This window comes from Narcine bancroftii, chromosome 5, assembly GCF_036971445.1.
Source record: "Narcine bancroftii isolate sNarBan1 chromosome 5, sNarBan1.hap1, whole genome shotgun sequence".
NCBI classification, from domain to species: domain Eukaryota; kingdom Metazoa; phylum Chordata; class Chondrichthyes; order Torpediniformes; family Narcinidae; genus Narcine; species Narcine bancroftii.
In genome coordinates, this window is record NC_091473.1 from 204,162,009 (window position 1) to 204,184,326 (window position 22,318).

The 22,318-nt window shown below is 42.3% G+C and overlaps 1 protein-coding gene across 7 annotated transcripts in view; it reads right to left on the reverse strand.

The window, feature by feature from the left end:
- The window catches only part of LOC138764615 (protein BANP-like), a 35,399-nt gene that overhangs the window by 4,510 nt on the left and 8,571 nt on the right, over nucleotides 1-22,318 (reverse strand). For 6 of the 7 annotated variants that reach the window (XM_069940747.1, XM_069940746.1, XM_069940744.1 and 3 more), the window contains 2 exons: nucleotides 17,246-17,358; nucleotides 2,916-3,089 (listed from right to left, as the gene is read on the reverse strand). In XM_069940747.1, coding sequence (XP_069796848.1) covers nucleotides 2,997-3,089; nucleotides 17,246-17,358 — 206 coding nt within the window. In that variant the 3' untranslated portion in view covers nucleotides 2,916-2,996. The remainder of the gene's footprint in view (nucleotides 1-2,915; nucleotides 3,090-17,245; nucleotides 17,359-22,318) is intronic. The other variant, XM_069940750.1, reaches the window with a different exon arrangement.

Consider the following 22,318-nt stretch of genomic DNA (forward strand, 5'->3'; position numbering starts at 1 on the left):
GGTCGACAGCGAGGGGGGGAAGAGGGGTCGACAGCGAGGGGGAAGAGGGGGTCGACAGCGAGGGGGGAAGAGGGGTCGACAGCGAGGGGGGAAGAGGGGTCGACAGCGAGGGGGGAAGAGGGGTCGACAGCGAGGGGGGAAGAGGGGGTCGACAGCGAGGGGGGAGAGGGGGTCGACAGCGAGGGGGGAAGAGGGGGTCGACAGCGAGGGGGGAAGAGGGGTCGACAGCGAGGGGGGAAGAGGGGTCGACAGCGAGGGGGGGAAGAGGGGTCGACAGCGAGGGGGGAAGAGGGGTCGACAGCGAGGGGGGAAGAGGGGTCGACAGCGAGGGGGGGAAGAGGGGTCGACAGCGAGGGGGGAAGAGGGGTCGACAGCGAGGGGGGAAGAGGGGTCGACAGCGAGGGGGGAAGAGGGGTCGACAGCGAGGGGGGGAAGAGGGGTCGACAGCGAGGGGGGAAGAGGGGTCGACAGCGAGGGGGGAAGAGGGGTCGACAGCGAGGGGGGGAAGAGGGGTCGACAGCGAGGGGGAAGAGGGGTCGACAGCGGAGGGGGGAAGAGGGGGTCGACAGCGAGGGGGGAAGAGGGGTCGACAGCGAGGGGGGAAGAGGGGTCGACAGCGAGGGGGGAAGAGGGGTCGACAGCGAGGGGGGAAGAGGGGTCGACAGCGAGGGGGGAAGAGGGTCGACAGCGAGGGGGGGAAGAGGGGTCGACAGCGAGGGGGGAAGAGGGGTCGACAGCGAGGGGGGAAGAGGGGTCGACAGCGAGGGGGGAAGAGGGGTCGACAGCGAGGGGGGAAGAGGGGTCGACAGCGAGGGGGGAAGAGGGGTCGACAGCGAGGGGGGAAGAGGGGTCGACAGCGAGGGGGAAGAGGGGTCGACAGCGAGGGGGGAAGAGGGGTCGACAGCGAGGGGGGGAAGAGGGGGTCGACAGCGAGGGGGGAAGAGGGGGCGACAGCGAGGGGGGAAGAGGGGTCGACAGCGAGGGGGGAAGAGGGGTCGACAGCGAGGGGGGAAGAGGGGTCGACAGCGAGGGGGGAAGAGGGGTCGACAGCGAGGGGGGAAGAGGGGTCGACAGCGAGGGAAGGGCGACAGCGAGGGGGAAGAGGGTCGACAGCGAGGGGGGGAAGAGGGGTCGACAGCGAGGGGGGAAGAGGGTGTCGACAGCGAGGGGGGAAGAGGGGTCGACAGCGAGGGGGAAGAGGGGTCGACAGCGAGGGGGGAAGAGGGGTCGACAGCGAGGGGGGAAGAGGGGTCGACAGCGAGGGGGGAAGAGGGGTCGACAGCGAGGGGGAAGAGGGGTCGACAGCGAGGGGGGAAGAGGGGTCGACAGCGAGGGGGGAAGAGGGGGTCGACAGCGAGGGGGGGAAGAGGGGTCGACAGCGAGGGGGGAAGAGGGGTCGACAGCGAGGGGGGAAGAGGGGTCGACAGCGAGGGGGAAGAGGGGTCGAGAGGGGTCGACAGCGAGGGGGGAAGAGGGGTCGACAGCGAGGGGGGAAGAGGGGTCGACAGCGAGGGGGGAAGAGGGGTCGACAGCGAGGGGGGAAGAGGGGGTCGACAGCGAGGGGGGAAGAGGGGTCGACAGCGAGGGGGGAAGAGGGGTCGACAGCGAGGGGGGAAGAGGGTCGACAGCGAGGGGGGAAGAGGGGTCGACAGCGAGGGGGAAGAGGGGTCGACAGCGAGGGGGGAAGAGGGGTCGACAGCGAGGGGGAGAGGGGGGGAAGAGGGGTCGACAGCGAGGGGGGAAGAGGGGTCGACAGCGAGGGGGGAAGAGGGGTCGACAGCGAGGGGGGAAGAGGGGGTCGACAGCGAGGGGGGAAGAGGGGTCGACAGCGGAGGGGGGAAGAGGGGGTCGACAGCGAGGGGGGGAAGAGGGGGTCGACAGCGAGGGGGGAAGAGGGGGTCGACAGCGAGGGGGGAAGAGGGGTCGACAGCGAGGGGGAAGAGGGGTCGACAGCGAGGGGGGAAGAGGGGTCGACAGCGAGGGGGGAAGAGGGGTCGACAGCGAGGGGGGGAAGAGGGGGTCGACAGCGAGGGGGGAAGAGGGGTCGACAGCGAGGGGGGAAGAGGGGTCGACAGCGAGGGGGGAAGAGGGGGTCGACAGCGAGGGGGGAAGAGGGGGTCGACAGCGAGGGGGGAAGAGGGGGTCGACAGCGAGGGGGGAAGAAGGGGTCGACAGCGAGGGGGGGAAGAGGGGTCGACAGCGAGGGGGGAAGAGGGGTCGACAGCGAGGGGGGAAGAGGGGTCGACAGCGAGGGGGGAAGAGGGTCGACAGCGAGGGGGGAAGAGGGGTCGACAGCGAGGGGGGAAGAGGGGTCGACAGCGAGGGGGGAAGAGGGGGTCGACAGCGAGGGGGGAAGAGGGGTCGACAGCGAGGGGGGAAGAGGGGTCGACAGCGAGGGGGGGAAGAGGGGTCGACAGCGAGGGGGGAAGAGGGGTCGACAGCGAGGGGGGGAAGAGGGGTCGACAGCGAGGGGGGAAGAGGGGTCGACAGCGAGGGGGGAAGAGGGGTCGACAGCGAGGGGTGGGAAGAGATGGACAGAGGTTAGATTCAGAATGGGACCCTCCTCCCTCTCCCACCCCTCCCTTTCCTGTCATCTTATTCCCCCTCCCCTCCCCCCTCCACCTCCTCCTCCTCCCCCCTTCCCTCCCCCTCCACCCTCCCTCCCCCTCCACCCTCCCTCCCCCTCCACCCTCCCTCCCCGCCACCCTCCCTCCCCCTCCACCCTCCCTCCCCCTCCACCCTCCCTCCCCCCTCCACCCTCCCTCCCCCTCCACCCTCCCTCCCCCTCCACCCTCCCTCCCCTCCACCCTCCCTCCCCCTCCACCCCTCCCTCCCCCCTCCACCCCCCTCCCCTTCCACTCTCTTCCCCTCCACCCTCTTCCCCCTTTCCTTCCACCACTCACCAGCTACTACCTTCCCTGCTGAATCCCCGTGGACTGCTCGGTCACTGTGGGGCCGCAGAGCGTTCTGATTGGCCAGCATGTCGACCTTTGCTCTCAGGCACTTGCACTTGTCCTCCATGGAGTTGAGGTCAGCCTCAATGGCATCAAGTCGGAGGCAGAGTGTCTTGCTGCAGAGTACAGGAGTGCCTGGTGTAAGAAGGTGGGGAGGGAAGAGGGGTAAAGGAGGAGCGGTAGAAGTTGTGGGGGGTGGGAAAGAAAGAGGAATCATAACATTAAAAAGGCATTTGGATGGGTGCACAGATAGAGAAGTTTTTGAAGAATATGGATGGATGGAGTAGCTAGCAAGCTACTAAAAATATGCCCCAACCAACTTGCCAGAGTGTTCACAGGGCATTTCAACCTCTCACTGCTGCTTACAGAGGTTCCCACCTGCTTCAAAAGGGCATCAATCATCACGGTGCCCAGGAAGAGTAGTGTAAGCTGCCTCAATGTCTCTAGCCCAATAGCACTAACATCTGCTGTGATGAAAGGCTTGGAGAGGCTGGTCATCGCCAGAATTAACACGTGCCTAAGCAAAGATCTGGACCCACTGCAATTCCCCTATTGTCACAATCGCTCCACGGCAGATGCAATATTGTAGGTTCTCCACTCATCTCTGGATAACCTCAAAAATGGCAACTCATACATACAGCCGCTCTTCATAGACTACAGCTTGGTCTTCGATACGTCAGTGCTGGTCACAAACTCTTGGCCTCTGTACCCCCGTCTGCAACTGGATCCTTGTCTTTCTCATCGAAAGACCACAGTCTGTACTGTTACGAGTCCAGACAACCCATAAACCCAGCAGCAATAGATATTCACCAAAACAAATGGTTACTTAAACAAATGTTGTTTTTATTATCTTCAAACATGAAAACAGAATCACACTTTAACTTATCACTATTGACAATTAACCTAACTTAACCCCCTTCTAATTCTAAGCACAAGTGGTGTGTAAGTTCAGAAAAGTTCTTTGGTTCACCATCCAATTTCACTTCTCATTCTTCCAAGATCACTGGTTACAGGCAATTCTTATACTGAGCACAGAATTTAACATTTATAAGTTCACCAGGCTTTGGTCCTTGAAAGGTAAATGGTTACCGCTCAGGAAGGTTCTTATTGGTTTTCAGAGAGAGATTTGTTGTTCCAGGACATTCACAAATGATTCCTTTTTAAACAGCTACTCCAGTGTCTTGCTGACTAACTTTCCCCCTCAGGGTTCTCCAGATGATAACCTCTTTCTTTCAGATCACCACAGAGTTCCTTTATGTTTCGCTTATTCCAAGTGAAACATTAGACAGCCAATCCTCTCCTCTTGCATGAACCACAAGGGCTTTGACCAAGCTGAAATAAGAACTCACAACCCGTCTTCCAAATGGGGTTTTCCACAGGCTTACCAGCTTGTCCTGTTCTAGTCCCAGCTGCTGTTGCTGACTGTAATACTGTGGAACTGATCTGTGTCTCTCTCTCTGAGAGAGAAAGCCTGTTTGACTCTCTCTGCTTTCCAAATCACATGATCCTCTTACAACAGCAAGCTCTCCTCCAGACAATCTGCAGTTCTGACAAGATCTTTCGCCTTTTTCTAAACAACAATCCATTAGTGGTCTCTTGGGCACTCTCTAAAGCGCTTGCAAAGGCTGTAGGGCTGATATGTCCAGCATTATCAGAGCTCCAGTATTTTAAATAAGATCTGTTTTAAAGTGTTTGTATGTGACCTACTTGAACAAACCTTTCCCAATTTATCACACAAAAGCATATCTATATACTCTGTCACAGTACGAATTGGAAACGTCTCCTCCTCACCGATCAACACAGGTGCCACCCAGGGATGCATGCTTAGCCCAGTGCTCTACTCATTATACACCCATAACTGTGTGGCCAGCACAATTTAATACTATTTACAAGTTTTCCATTGACACCAGTGTCGGCAGAATCACAAACGACAATGAGAAAGCGTACAGGAGAGAGGTAGATCAGCTTGTTTTTTTTAAATTTTTTTTATTTTTCACACTGTAAACCACATTGATCAAGATACATACATTTTTCTTTTCAAATATATAGTGTCGTTTTCTCCTCCCCTCCCTCTTCCCATCCCACCCTCCCTACCTCCCCTCCCATTCATTTAAAGTTCAGAATCTAAGATACATTAAAACCGTCAAACAAAGTTGTCACTCAATAAAAATAAACAAGAATTTCCACTGAGTCAATTCTTTTCATTTCCTTCTCCTTCTGTCATTTTAGGTGGTAGATGTCCCCGGTAGGTTTTCTCTATTGTGTTTCATGTATGGCTCCCATATTTGTTCAAATATTGCAATATTATTTCTTAAATTATATGTTATTTTTTCTAATGGAATACATTTATTCATTTCTATATACCATTGTTGAATTCTCAAGTTATCTTCTAATTTCCAGGCTGAAATAATACATTTTTTTGCTACAGCTAGGGCTATCCTAACAAATCTTTTTTGTGCACCATCCAAATCAAGTCCACATTCTTTGTTATTTATGTTACTTAGGAGGAAGATCTCTGGGTTTTTTGGTATATTGCTTTTTGTGATTTTATTTAATTTCTGGTTTAGATCTTCCCAAAATTTTTTCACTTTCTCACATGTCCAGATTGCATGAATTGTTGTTCCCATTTCCTTTTTACAACGAAAACATTTGTCAGATACTGTTAGGTCCCATTTATTTAAGTTTTGAGGTGTTAGCCTTAATGTATAGCCTGTGTATCCAGTTATATTGTATCATACGTAAGCCTCGTGTTTATTGTATTTCTCATAGTTCCAGAGCAAAACTTCTCCCATGTTTCCTTCTTTATCTTTATGTTTAGATCTTGATCCCATTTTTGTTTAGTTTTACCATTTGTTTCCTCATTCTCCTTTTCTTGCAGTTTAATATACATATTTGTTATAATTTTTTGATTATCATTGTGTCTGTAATCACATATTCAAAATTACTTCCCTCTGGTAACCTCAGACTGCTTCCCAATTTATCCTTCAAGTAGGATTTCAGTTGGTAATATGCCAACACTGTATCTTGAGTTATATTATATTTATCCTTCATTTGTTCAAAGGATAATAATTTATTTCCTGAAAAGCAATTTTCTATTCTTTTGATCCCTTTTTTCTCCCATTCTCTAAAGGAAAGGTTATCTATTGTAAAAGGGATTAACCGATTTTGCGTCAGTAATAGTTTTGGTAATTGGTAATTTGTTTTATTCCTTTCTACATGAATCTTCTTCCAAATATTGAGCAGATGATGTAATACTGGAGAATTCCTACGTTGTACCAATTTTTCATCCCATTTATATAATATATGTTCAGGTATCTTCTCCCCTATTTTATCTAGTTCTAATCTAGTCCGATCTGGCTTTTCCCTTGTTTGATAAAAATCTGATAGGTATCTCACTTGTGCAGCTCTATAATAATTTTTTAAGTTTGGCAGTTGTAAGCCTCCTTGTTTATACCATTCTGTTAATTTATCCTTGGTTTCCACCCTTTCCATAAGAATTTTCTTATTATTTTCTTTAACTCCTTGAAGAATTTCTCCGTCAAGTGTATTGGCAATGCCTGAAATAGGTATTGTATCCTTGGGAAAATGTTCATTTTAATACAGTTTATCCTTCCTATTAGAGTTAGTGGCAAGTCTTTCCAATGCTCTAAGTCGTCCTGTAATTTTTTCATTAGTGGATAATAATTGAGTTTATATAGATGGCCGAGGTTTTTATTTATTTGTATACCTAGGTATCGTATTGCTTGCATTTGCCATCTGAATGGAGATTCTTTCTTAAATTTTGAGAAATCCGCATTATTCATTGGCATTGCTTCACTTTTATTTGCATTAATCTTGTATCCCGACACTTCTCCATATTCCTTCAATTTCTTATGTAATTCTTTTATTGATATTTCTGGTTCTGTTAAGTATACTATAACGTCATCTGCAAATAAACTGATTTTATATTCCTTGTCTTTTATTTTTATCCCTTTTATTTTATTTTCTGTTCTTATCAATTCTGCTAGTGGTTCTATAGCTAACGCGAACAATAAGGGCGATAGTGGGCATCCCTGCCTTGTTGATCTGCTTAATTAAATTGCTTTGATATATATCCATTTACTGTCACTTTCGCCAATGGCCCCTTATATAATGCTTTAATCCAATTAATATATTTCTCTGGTAAACTGAATTTTTGTGGTACTTTGAATAAATAATTCCATTCTACTCTGTCAAAGGCCTTCTCTGCGTCTAAAGCAACCGCTACTGTTGGAGCTTTATTTCCTTCTACTGCATGAATTAAGTTAATAAATTTACAAATAGTCTGTTGTTCGTCTTTTTTTAATAAATCCAGTTTGGTCTAGATTTACTATTTTTGGTATATAGTCGGCTAATCTGTTTGCTAATAGTTTAGCTATTATCTTATAATCTGTGTTAAGTAAAGATATTGGTCTATATGACGCTGGTGCGAGTGGATCTTTCCCTGTGTTTGGTATTACTGTAATTTTTGCTGTTTTGCATGAATCTGGTGTTTTGCATGAATCTTGTGTTTTATCACTCTGATTGATTACTTCCAGGAGGGGAGGAATTAATAAATCTTTAAATGTTTTATAGAATTCTATTGGGAATCCATCCTCTCCTGGTGTTTTATTATTTGGTAATTTTTTTATTATCTCTTGTATTTCTACTATTTCAAATGGTTCTGTTAATTTATTTTGTTGCTCTATTTGTAATTTTGGTAGTTCAATTTTAGTTAAAAATTCATCTATTTTGTCTTCTTTCCCTTCGTTTTCAGTTTGGTATAATTGTTCGTAGAATTCTCTGAATTTTTCATTAATCTCTGTTGGATTATATGTGATTTGCTTGTCTTTTTTCCTTGATGCCAATACCATTCTCTTAGTTTGTTCTGTCTTAAGCTGCCATGCAAGAATTTTGTGCATTTTTTCTCCTAGTTCATAATATTTCTGTTTTGTCTTCATTATGTTCTTCTCCACCTTATATGTTTGTAGTGTTTCATATTTTATATTTTTATCTGCCAATTCTCTTGTTTTAGTTGTGTCTTCCTTCATTGCTAATTCTTTTTCTATATTTGCTATTTCCCTTTCCAACTGCTATGTTTCCTGATTGTAGTCCTTCTTCATCTTGGTGACGTAACTTATTATTTGCCCTCTGATGAACGCTTTCATTGCGTCCCATAGTATAAACTTATCTTTCACTGATTCCGTAATTATTTCAAAGTACATTTTAATTTGTCTTTCAATTAATTCTCTAAAATCCTGCCTTTTAAGTAGCATGGAGTTTAATCTCCATCTATACATTCTTGGAGGGATGTCCTTTAACTCTATTGTCAAAATCGGGGGTGAATGGTCCGATAATATTCTAGCTTTATATTCTGTTTTTCTTACTCTGACTTGCATACGAGCTCATAACAGGAATAGGTCTATTCTTGAGTATGTTTTATGTCTACCCGAATAATATGAATATTCCTTTTCCTTTGGGTGTTGTTTCCTCCATATATCCAAAAGTTGCATTTCATGCATCGATTTAATTATAAATTTGGTTACTTTGTTCTTTCTGTTAATTTTTTTCACAGTTTTATCCATGTTTGAATCCAAATTAAGGTTGAAATCCCCACCTATTAGTATGTTCCCTTGCATGTATGCTATCTTCAAAAAAATATCTTGCAAAACATATAAGGTGGAGAAGAATATAATGAAGACAAAACAGAAATATTATGAACTAGGTGAAAAAACACACAAAATCTTAGCATGGCAGCTTAAGACAGAGCAAACTAAGAAAATGGTATTGGCAACAAGTAAAAAAGACAAACAAGTTACATATAATCCGAAAGAAATTAAGGAAAACTTCAGAGAATTCTATGAACAATTATACCGAACTGAAAACGAAGGGAAAGAAGGGAAAATAGATGAATTTTTGACTAAAATTGAACTACCAAAACTACAAATAGAGGAACAAAATAAATTAACAGAACCATTTGGAACAGTAGAAATACAAGAGATAATAAAAAAATTATCAAATAATAAGACACCAGGAGAGGATGGACTCCCAATAGAATTCTACAAAACATTTAAAGACCTATTAATACCGCCCCTCCTGGATGTAATCAACCAGATTGATGAGACACAAAACTTACCAGATTCATGTAAAACAGCAATAATTACAGTGATACTAAAACAAGGGAAAGATCCACTCTCACCAGCTTCATATAGACCAATATCATTGCTAAACACAGATTATAAGATAATAGCTAAACTATTAGCAAACAGATTAGCAGAACAGGTACCGAAAATGGTAAATTTAGACCAAACTGGATTTATCAAAAAAAGACGCACAACAGACAATATTTGTAAATTTATTAACTTAATTCATGCAGTAGAAGGAAATAAAGCACCTGCAGTAGCAGTTGCTTTAGATGCAGAGAAGGCCTTCGACAGAGTAGAATGGAATTATTTGTTCAAAGTATTGCAAAAATTCAGTTTACCGGAGAAGTATATTAATTGGATTAAAGCATTATATAAGGGACCGTTAGCGAAAGTGACAGTAAATGGACATGTATCAAAGCAATTTAACTTAAGCAGGTCAACGCGGCAGGGATGCCCACTATCACCGTTATTGTTTGCGCTAGCTATAGAACCACTAGCAGAATTGATAAGAATAGATAATAATATAAAAGGAATAAAAATAAAAGACAGGGAATATAAAATCAGTCTATTTGCGGATGATGTGATAGTGTACTTAACAGAACCAGAACTATCAATAAAAGAATTATATAAGAAATTGAAGGAATATGGAGAAGTGTCGGGATACAAGATAAACGTAAATAAAAGTGAAGTAATACCTATGAATAAAGCGGATTTCTCAAAATTTAAGAAGGAATCCCCATTCAGATGGCAAATGCAGGCAATAAGATACCTAGGTGTACAAATAAACAAAAATCTAGGCCAATTATATAAACTCAATTACAATCCACTAATGAAAAAATTACAGGACGATTTAGAGCATTGGAAAGAGCTACCACTAACACTGATAGGAAGGATAAACTGTATTAAAATGAACATTTTTCCAAGGATACTATACTTATTTCAGGCATTGCCAATACAACTGACAGAAAAATTCTTCAAAGAGTTAAAGAAAATAATAAGGAAATTTTTATGGAGGGGGGGAAACCGAGGATAGCACTAGATAAATTAACAGAATGGTATAAACAAGGAGGCTTACAACTGCCAAACTTCAAAAATTATTATAGAGCCGCACAATTAAGATACCTATCAGATTTTTATCAAAGAAGGGAAAAACCAGACTGGACGAGATTAGAATTAGATAAAATAGGGGAAAAGATACCTGAACACATATTATATAAATGGGACGAAAAATTGGTACAACATAGAACTTCCCCAGTATTACACCATCTCCTCAATATTTGGAAAAAGATTCATGTAGAAAGAAATAAAACAAATTATCAATTACCAAAACTAATATTGACGCAAAATAAGCTACTCCCTTTTACAATAGACAACCTTTCCTTTAGAAAATGGGAAAAAAAAGGGATTAAAAGAATAGAAAATTGTTTTTCAGGAAGTAGATTCTTATCCTTTGAACAAATGAGAGATAAGTACAATATAACTGGAGATACAGCGCTGGCATATTACCAACTGAGATCCTACTTGAAAGATAAATTAGGAAGCAACTTGAGTTTACCAGAGGGAAGTAACCTTGAATATGTGATTACAGATACAAAGTTAATCAAAAGATTTATAACAAATATGTATATTAAACTGCAAGAAAAGAAGAATAAGGAAATGGTAAAACTAAACAAAAATGGGAACAAGATTTAAATATAAAGATAAAAAAGGAAACATGGGAGAAATTATGTTCTGGAACGATGAGAAATACAATAAATACGAGGCTACGTATGATACAATATAATTGGTTACACAGACTATACATTACACCGCAAAAGTTAAATAAATGGGACCCAACAGTATCTGATAGATGTTTTCGATGTAAAAAAGAAAGGGGAACAACAATTCATGCAATCTGGACATGTGAGAAAGTAGAAAAATTTTGGGATGATCTCAATCAGATATTAAATAAAATAACAGAAAACAATATACCAAAGAATCCAGAGATCTTTCTCCTAAGTAACATAAAAAATAAAGAATTTGGAATTGACTTGGAGGATGCACAAAAAAGATTTGTTAAGATAGCCCTAGCCGTAGCAAAAAAATGTATTATGTCAACCTGGAAATTGGAAGATAATTTGAAAATACAACAATGGTATATAGAAATGAATAAATGTATTCCATTAGAAAAAATAACATATAGTTTAAGAAATAATATTGAAATATTCGAACAAGTATGGGAGCCTTACATTAAATACAATAGCGAAAACCTACCGGGAACAAACATTACCTAAGTTGATGGAAGGAGAAGAGAAGAAAAGAATGGACTCAGTAGAATTTCTGGTGTATTTTTGTTGAATGACAACATTGTCTGACTGGCTTAATGCAACCTAGATTGTATACATAAAATGGATGAGAGGGGGGGGTGGGGGGGTGGCTTGGGAGGAGGGGGGGGGGGGGGTGAGAAAAAAATCACTGTATATGTGTGAAAAATAAAAAGTGTATATCATGCCTAATGTGATTTATGGTGTGAAAAATCAAAAATTTTTAAAAATAAAATAAAAAATAAAAAATATCTTGCATAAATTTTTGATCTTCTTCGTTAGCCACAGCCACAACAAAAACCAAGATCCATTTTAGTAAAATACCTAAGATATACAACAAGAGAAAATACATTGAGTAAATTCCAAAACTCCGAATATATCTGACATTTTATCATTACATATCTCCCTGCTGGATCTATTATTTCCTCTTCTATTTTAATTGGTACATTTTTACTGATTAATATAGCTACTCCTCTAGCTTTTGAATTATATGACGCTGCTGTTACATGTCCTACCCAATCTCTCTTTAATTTCTTGTGCTCCATTTCTGTTAAATGTGTTTCTTGCACGAATGCTATATCAATTTTTTCTTTTTTCAGTAAATTTAGCAGTTTCTTCCTTTTGATTTGGTTATGTTTTCCGTTAATATTTAAAGTCATATAGTTCAACGTAGCCATTTCATACTTTGTTTATCTTCCCTTTCCATTTCCTCATCATCACCTTTCCTTCTTATCCATTTCTGCTTCCTTGTTTTGAACACTTTATAAGACATTTGTAAAACATCAAACATTTCCCTTATTCTTCTATCTAAAATTTCTTTAACCCCATTATCCCCTCCCCTTCCTGAGTTGCCCTTTATCCCTTGTCGGGCAACCACATCTCCCCTCTCCATTTGGATTTGGGAATTCACTCGCAAGCGTCAACTGATTTTGCAGTGACCGTAACTCCTCCCCACCCAGCCCCTCCCAGAAAAGATTTCAATTTTCATATATAACAAAGTTCACTCTTTTAATTCCCTCCTTACTTCCTCTGTTCCCTTTCATTCCCTTATTAATTCTTACCTATACCCTATATATTTTCCTCTAAATACGGATACACTCATGTACACACATATATACATAGACACCTATTTTTATATATATTTATATATATACCCATGTACACACATACATATAGTTCGTGGTCATTTCTACTCTCATGTCTTCATCTCTCTGCTTGTTTTGTAGTTGTTCTGCAAATTTTCGTGCTTCCTCCAGATCCGAGAATAGTCTGTTTTGCTGCCCTGGAATAACTATTTTAAGTACCGCTGGGTACTTTAACATAAATTTATATCCTTTTTTCCATAGGATCGTTTTTGCTGTATTAAACTCCTTTCTCTTCTTCAGGAGTTCAAAACTTATGTCTGGATAGAAAAAATTTTTTTGACCTTTGTATTCCAGTGGCTTTTTGTCTTCTTTTATTTTCTTCATTGCTTTCTCCAATATATTTTCTCTTGTTGTATATCTTAGGTATTTTACTAAAATGGATCTTGGTTTTTGTTGTGGCTGTGGTTTCGGGGCTAATGTTCTATGTGCCCTTTCTATTTCCATTTCTTCCTGTAATTCTGGTCTTCCTAGGACCCTGGGGATCCAATCTTTTATAAATTCTCTCATATTCTTGCCTTCTTCATCTTCCTGAAGGCCCACTATCTTTATATTATTTCTTCTTTTATAATTTTCCATTATATCTATCTTCTGAGCTAACAGCTCTTGTGTCTCTAACTTTTTTATTAGATTCTTCTAATTTCTTTTTTAAGCCCTCTACTTCCATTTCTACGGCTGTTTCTCATTCTTCCACCTTGTCCACTCTTTTTCCTATATCTGACATGACCATCTCTAATCTATTCATTTTTTCTTCTGTACTTTTAATTCTTCTTTTTATTTCACTAAATTCTTGTAATTGCCATTCTTTTACTGATTCCATATATTCTTTAAAAATATATATATCCATTGCCTTGCCTTTCCCTTCTTCTTCCATTTCTCTATGTTCTTCTTCTTCTTCTTCCTCTGGGTTGGTCATCTGTTGTTTCCTTGTTTTCTTTTTACTCTCTTCTTTCTTGTTCTCATTGTTTTCTATCTTCTCTTCCTGTTGTTGTGTTGTAGCTGTCGTTCTCAGCTGTGGAGATCGACTCCTCAGCTGGTCCCCCCTCCTGTCAGTGATTTTTTTGTCATGCGCGGTTGCGCACTTTTGCTTGGCTCCGCGAGCCATTTTTGTAGTCCCGAGCTCGGGACTTCAACTGACCTTAGGGAGCGGGCTTCTCTCTCCGCGGCAGGCCTCCTCAGACAGGTAAGGCCTTCACCTTCTTCTTCCGACGTCCTTTCTTCTTCTCTTCTTCCCGTTGCTTTCGACTTTTCTTTCTTCACTGCCAATTTCTTCCCACCTTTACTTTCACTTTATTTTAATTTTTATGTTTGTGCCTTTGTGTTTTCTATGTTTTTTTTTAAAACTTTTCCAGAGAGGGCTGGAGTTCCCCGACCAGCCACTACTCCATCACGTGATTCCCCCACCCCCCCCACCAGTAGATCAGCTTGTTGAATGGTGTAACGACAACAACCTTGCACTCAATGTCAACAAAACCAAGGAGAGGATTATGGACTTCCAAAGGAAGTCAGGGGAACATGACCCAGTCATAGAGGGCTTAGTAGTGGAGAGCATCAAGAACTTCAAATTCGGAGGGAGTCACGTGATGGAGTAGTGGCCGAACGGTGAACTCCAGCCCTCTCCAGAAAAGTCGGGAAAAACAAGAGAAAACACAAAGGCACAGAAATAAAAGTTACAGAAAAGTGAGTATAAAGGTGGAAAGAAGATGGCGACAAAAAAAGAAAAATCGAAAGCAACGGCAAGAAGAGAGGAAGAGAAGACAAAGGAGGAAAAAGGTGAAGGCCTTACCTGTCCGAAGAGGCCCGCTGCGGAGAGAGAAACCCGCTCCCTCAGTCGGTAAATAATGGACTACAAAAATGGCTCGCAGAGCCGAGTAAAAGTGCGCAACCGCGCATGCGCGATACTTCGCGAATGAAAAAAAACACACCGACGGGAGGGGGGACCAGCTGGGGAGTCGATCTCCACAGCCGGCAACGACAGCTGCAGAACACCTGCAGCAAGAAGAGACCACAGAAGACAATAGAAACAAGAAAGAAGAGGAGGAAAGGGCAACAAAGAAACAACAGATGGTCAACCCAGAGGAAGAAGAAGAGGAAGAGTATGGTGAAATAGAAGAAGAAAAGATAGGCAAGGTAAAGGATATACTTGCTCTTATTAAAGGATACATGGAGTCATTTAAAGAATGGCAAACACAGGAATTTAAGGATTTAAGAAAAAGAATAAACAACACAGAAGAGAAAATAAATAAAATGGAGATGACCTTAACAGAAATGGGAAAAAAAATGGACAAGATGGAAGAGCGGGCAGTAGCAGCAGAAATGGAGGTAGAAGACTTAAAAAAGAAATTGGAGGAATCTAATAAAAAAACTAAAGAGACACAAGAACTACTAGCTCAAAAAATAGATACAATGGAAAATCATAACAGAAGAAATAACATAAAGATAGTGGGCCTTAAGGAAGATGAAGAAGGCAAGAATATGAAGGAGTTTATAAAAGAGTGGATCCCTAAGACCCTAGGATGTCCAGAACTACAGCAAGAAATGGAAATAGAAAGGGCACATAGAGTATTGGCCTCTAAACCACAACCACAACAAAAACCAAGATCTATTGTAGTAAAATTCCTAAGATATACTACAAGAGAAAAGGTACTGGAGAAGACAATGGAAAAAGTAAGAGAGGGCAACAAACCACTGGAGTATAAAGGGCAAAAAATCTTCATTTATCCAGATATAAGTTTTGAACTCCTAAAGAAGAGAAAAGAGTTCAATACAGCAAAGGCGATTTTATGGAAGAAAGGGTATAAATTTATACTAAAGCATCCAGCGGTATTGAAAATATTTATTCCAGGACAACAAAACAGACTATTCTCGGATCCAGAAGAAGCACGAAAATTTGCAGAACAATTACAAAAATAGACTGAGGGAGGAAGACGGGTAATGAGAGTTAAAATGATCACGATTGATATGTATGTGGGTAAAGACAAAAATAGACTGAGGGATGAAGACGGGTAATGAGAGTAAAAATGATCACGATTGATATGTATGCGGGTAAAGAGGTATAAGAGTGAATAGAGACAATGAGCATACATGAATGTATCTGTACTTAGAGGAAAATATAGATAGTATAGACAAGAATTAATAAGGGAAGGTAATGGAATAGAGAGAATAAGGAGGGAATTAAAAGAGTGACCTTTGTGACATATGAAAAGTGAAATCTTTTCTGGGGGAGGCGTGGTGGGGGGAAATAGCGGTCACTGCAAAATCAGTTGACGCTTGCGAGTGGATTCGCAAATCCAAATGGAGAGGGGAGATGTGGTTGTCCGACAAGGGATAAAGGACAACTCAGGAGGTGAAGGGGAGATTGGGGATAAATAAGATAGAAATAGGAGAATAAGGAAAATGTTAGATGTTGTAGGAATGTTGTCTTATAAAGAGTTGAAAATAAGAAAACAGAAATGGAAAAGGAGGAAAGGTAATGATGGAAAAACGGAAAGAGAAGATAAACAAAATATAAATGGGCTACGCTGAACTATATGTCTTTAAATATTAATGGAATACATAACCAAATTAAAAGGAAGAAACTACCAAATTTAAATGAATAAATGTATTCCATTAGAAAAAATAACATATTGGTTAAGAAATAATATTGAAATATTCGAACAAGTATAGGAGCCTTACATTAAATACAATAGCGAAAACCTACCGGGGACAAATATTACCTAAGTTGATGGAAGGAGAAGGAAAGAAAAGAATGGACTCAGTAGAATTTCTGGTGTAATTTTGTTGAATGACAACATTGTCTGACTGGCTTAATGCAACCTAGATTGTATACCTAAAATGGATGAGAGGGGGGGGTGGGGGGGTGGTTTGGGAGGAAAGGGGGGGGGAGAAAAAGTCACTTTATATGTGTGAAAAAGAAATAGAGTATATCATGGCTAATGTGATTTATGGTGTGAAAAATAAAAAAATTTAAAAAAAAAAGAACTTCAAATTCCTGGGTGTCAACATCTCCGAGGATCTGTCCTGGAGCCTCCACGTTGATGCAATCACAAAGGCTCACCAGCAGCTATACTTTGTGAGGTGTTTGAGGTGGTTCATTATGTCACTGAAGATTCTCGAAAACTTCTATATGTGTACCGTGGAGAGTATTCTGGCTGGTTGCATCACTGCCTGGTATGGAGATGCCAACTCTCAGGACAAGAATAAACTCCAGAGGGTTGTTAACTGGGCCTGCGAAATCACAGGCACCAGACTTCACTCCATCGAAGACATCTACACGAGGCAGTGTCTTAAAAAAGCAGCCTCTATCCTCAAGGACCTTCTTCACTCTGCTACCATCGGGGAAAAAGTACAGGAGCCTAAAGACGAGCACTCAGCGGCACAAGGACAGCTTCTACCCCACTGCTATCAGATTCCTGAATAATCAATGAACCACAGACCCTGCCTCACTTTTAGTGCACTATTATTTTTATTTATAGTAATGTTGTAAGATGGTTATAATATGTATGTAAGCTCTGTGATGAAGCTGCAAAAACATCGAATTTCATGACTTGTTCACGACAATAAATTCTGTTTCTGAACAGAGGCAAATGGGACCAACTTGGTTGATGTGGATGGGCTGAGCCAAAAACTTGTTTCCATGCTGTAAAGTTCTCAGACCCAAGAGAACTTTCCCCACTCTACTTTGGATGAGCTCCTCCCCGTACCTGAATACTGTCCTCCCCTTCCTCCAACTCCAGTTGGGTCACCTCAACTCTCCGGCGTTTCCCAGTGTGATTGGAATCGTCCCGTCCGGAGGGATGGGAGCTTTCCTGGATGCCTGTTGAGAAGAAGGGATGATGACCAACAATGCAGCACTTGTGGTGGGGGAAGGGGGTGGGAATGAGAACACCAAACAGAAACGGGAATCAAAGAGGATATATAGTCCTCTGGGTTACCACAGTAATGGTGTCACGGCCCATGAGGATAAAGGCCAATAGTGGGCATCTGTTACCACAGTGGTGATCAATGGGAGTGAATGGGAAGGGGTGGAGACCATTGGGAATGTGGACAGTGGGATTGAATGGGAAGGGATGGGGACCCATTGGGAATATGGACAGTGGGAGTGAATGGGCAGAGGTGGGGACCATTGGGAATGTGGACAGTGGGAGTGAATGGGAAGGGGTGGGATCCATTGGGAATGTGGACAGTGGGAGTGAATGGGAAGGGGTGGGGATCCATTGGGAATGTGGACAGTGGGAGTAAATTGGAAGGGGTGGGGACCATTGGGAATGTGGACAGTGGGAGTGAATGGGAAGGGGTGGGGATCCATTGGGAATGTAGACAGTGGGAGTGAATGGGTGGGGATCCATTGAAAGGGTGGGGTTGAAGACCAGAAGGCTTGCTGATCTGATTCTCCTGTGCAAGGAGGGAGAGTGCAATCACCTCTCAGTGAGCCATGCAGTCCCCTTGGAGGGGAAATGGTGAGAGATGACCCCCCCCCACCCTGCACACCTCTTTCAGGATTGTTACTGCTCATCTCCACCACTACCTCTGTCCCTTCCTGGGCCGTTGTTCAGGATCGTGTTGCCTCATGACTCTGGAGAGACCCAGGATCTATCCCCATCTCCACTGGGGAAACTGCACCTTCTCCCAGTGATGGGGATGGATTCCCCTCCCTGAGGATGGGGGGGGGGGGGCAGTGGTGCACTCCGGATTTTTCCCACATCCCCAAAGGACCTCCCTCCCACCACCCCCATGCAGTTTGTCCCCCTGCACGGCCAGAATCTGATATGGTGGGGAGAGAGCCAGCAGCAAAGCTGTAGCCCACGGCTGAACAGGACAAAGAAACCTTGACAAAATTTCACAGGACCAGAATTGAGAGATTGTCCTGTCTGGCTAAATCATTGTAGCTGCAAAGCATCAGACTGGAAGTCAGCACAGAGGATCATCAAAATGGCTGAGAAGATCAGTGGGGTCTCCCTTTCCTCGGTGGATGGCATTCACCAGAAGTGTTGCTTAAATAGGGCTCAAAGAATTATAAAAGACCCTTTCCGTTCAGCACACAGTATCTTTGACTCACTACCTTCTGGAAGGAAGTTCAGGAATGTCAAAATCAGGACAGCCTGGTTGGGAAATAGATTGATGAACAGGATCCTGTAACCCAAAATATCTACATATATATTCATTTGAAATTATATCCCAATGCATATAAGTGAGTATTATGTGTAGGGTGTTATCTGGTTCTATCAGGACAGTCCGGATGATAATGAACATGAACATCATGCCCAATTCGTCCTCAGCGACCTCATTAACCCATGGGAGCTGATGGGAAGAGGTGGTTGGCACACAAGTAGGGACAGCTGGTGGGGAGTCTGCATGGAAGGACAGGCAGATGGGGCAAAGTTGCAGCTTTGGGGATGGGTTGCAATTCAACAGGGACACAGTCAAAAATGTAACAAATACAGGGCTAAAGGTTTTGTATTTAAATACACGCAGGATAAGAAATAAAGTGGATGACCTGGTAGTGCAGCTATACATAGGCAAGTATGATGCTGTGGCCATCACAGCCATGGCTAAAGGATGGATATCATTGGGACCTGAATGTATCGAAAGGACAGGCTCATGGGATTGGGGGCAAAGTATTGATGTGGATTGAGAACTGGCTGGCAGGTAGAAGACAGAGAGTTGGGATAAATGGCTCGTTTTTTGAGTGGCAGGCGGTGACCAGTGGGGTGCCACAGGGATCTGTACTGGGACCCCAGCTGTTCACAATTTACATTAATGATCTGGATGAGGGGAGGAGTCACGTGATGGAGTAGTGGCCGGACGGTGAACTCCAGCCCTCTCCAGAAAAGTCGGGAAAAACGAGAGAAAATACAAAGGCACAGAAATACAAGTTAAAGAAAAGTGAATATAAAGGTGGAAAGAAGATGGAGACAAAAGGAGAAAAATCAAAATCAACGGAAAGAAGAGAGGAAGAGAAGACAACGGAGGAAAAAGGTGAAGGCCTTACCTGTCCGAAGAGGCCCGCTGCGGAGAGAAGACCCCACTACCTCAGGTCGGTAGAAAGAGAACTACAACAATGGCTCACAGAGCCGAGTAAAAGTGCGCAACCGCGCATGCGCGACTCCTCGCGCATGCGCGATGCGCATACAAAAAAACACACCGACGGGAGGGGGGACCAGCTGGGGAGTCGATCTCCACAGCCGGCAACGACAGCTGCAGAACACCTGCAGCAAGAAGACACCACAGAAGACAATGGAAACAAGAAAGAAGAGGAGGAAAGGGCAGCAAAGAAACAACAGATGGTCAACCTAGAGGAAGAAGAAGAGGAAGAGGAAGAGTACAGGGAAATAGAAGAAGAAAAGATAGGCAAGGTAAAGGAGGTACTTGCTCTTGTTAGAGGATACATGGAGTCATTTAAAGAATGGCAAACACAGGAATTCAATGATTTAAGAAGAAGAATAAACAACACAGAAAAGAAAATAAATAAAATGGATATGACCTTAACAGAAATGGGGAAAAAAATGGACAAGATGGAAGAACGGGCAATAGCAGCAGAAATGGAGGTAGAAGACTTAAAAAAGAAATTGGAGGAATCTAATAAAAAAACTAAAGAGACACAAGAATTACTAGCCCAAAAAATAGATATAATGGAAAATTATAACAGAAGAAATAACATAAAGATAGTGGGCCTTAAGGAAGATGTAGAAGGCAAGAATATGAGGGAGTTTATAAAAGAATGGATCCCTAAGGCCCTAGGATGTCCAGAACTACAGCAAGAAATGGAAATAGAAAGGGCACATAGAGCATTGGCCCCTAAACCACAACCACAACAAAAACCAAGATCTATTGTAGTAAAATTCCTAAGATATACTACAAGAGAAAAGGTGCTGGAGAAGACAATGGAAAAAGTAAGAGAGGGCAACAAACCACTGGAGTACAAAGGGCAAAAAATCTTCATTTATCCAGATATAAGCTTTGAACTCCTAAAGAAGAGAAAAGAGTTCAATGCAGCAAAAGCGATTTTATGGAAGAAAGGATATAAATTTACACTGAAGCATCCTGCGGTATTGAAAATATTTATTCCAGGACAACAAAACAGACTATTCTCGGATCCAGAAGAAGCACGAAAATTTGCAGAACAATTACAAAAATAGACTGAGGGATGAAGACGGGTAATGAGAGCAAAAATTATCACGATTGATATGTATGTGGGTAAAGACAAAAATAGACTGAGGGATGAAGACGGGTAAGGAGGGTAAAAATGACCACGATTGATATGTATGCGGGTAAAGAGGTATAAGAGTGAATAGAGACAACGGGCATATGTGAAAGTATCTGTAATTAGAGGAAAACATAGAAAGTATAGACAAGAATTAATAAGGGAAGGTAATGGAATAGAGAGAATAAGGAGGGAACTAAAAGAGTGACCTTTGTGACATATAAAAAACGAAATCTTTTCTGGGGGGGGCTGGGTGGGGGGAAAAGAGCGGTCACTGCAAAATCAGTTGACGCTTGCGAGTGGATTCGCAAATCCAAATGGAGAGGGGAGATGTGGTTGTCCGACAAGGGATAAAGGGCAACTCAGGAGGGGAAGGGGAGATTGGGGATAAAGAAGATAGAAATAGGAGAATAAGGAAAATGTTGGATGTTGTAGGAATGTTGTCTGGTAAAGAGTTGAAAATAAGAAAACAGAAATGGAAAAGGAGGAAAGGTAATGATGGAAAAACGGAAAGAGAAGATAAACAAAATATAAAATGGCTACGCTGAACTATATGACTCTAAATATTAATGGAATACATAACCAAATTAAAAGGAAGAAACTACTAAATTTACTGAAAAAGGAAAAAATAGATATAGCATTTGTCCAAGAAACACATTTAACTGAATTGGAGCACAAGAAATTAAAGAGAGATTGGGTAGGACATGTAACAGCAGCATCGTATAATTCAAAAGCAAGAGGAGTGACTATATTAATTAGCAAAAATGTGCCATTTAAAATAGAAGAGGAAATAATAGATCCAGCAGGGAGATATGTTATGATAAAATGTCAGATATATTCAGAGCTTTGGAATCTACTTAATATATATTCACCTAACGAAGAAGATCAAAAGTTTATGCAAGATATCTTTTTGAAGGTAGCTAATACGCAAGGGAACATACTAATAGGAGGGGATTTCAATCTGAATTTGGATCCAAATATGGATAAAACGGGGAAAAAAATTAACAGGAAGAACAAAGTAACCAAATTTATAATTAAATCAATGCAAGAAATGAAACTTGTGGACATATGGAGGAAACAAAACCCAAAAGAAAAGGAATACTCATACTACTCGACTAGACATAAAACATACTCAAGGATAGACCTATTCCTGTTATCAGCCCACATACAAGGGAGAGTTAGGAAAACGGAATATAAAGCTAGACTATTATCGGACCACTCACCCCTGTTATTGGCAATAGAGCTAGAAGACATCCCTCCAAGAATGTATAGATGGAGATTAAACCCCATGCTACTTAAAAGACAGGATTTTAGAGAATTTATTGAAAAACAATTAAAAATGTACTTTGAAGTAAATACGGAATCAGTGGAAGATAAGTTTATACTATGGGACGCAATGAAAGCATTCATTAGAGGGCAAATAATAAGTTATGCAACCAAGATGAAGAAGGACTATAATCAGGAAACAGAGCAGTTGGAAAGGGAAATAATAAACATAGAAAAAAAATTAGCAATAAAGGAAGATACAACCAAAAGAAGAGAATTGGCGGATAAAAAAATAAAATATGAAACA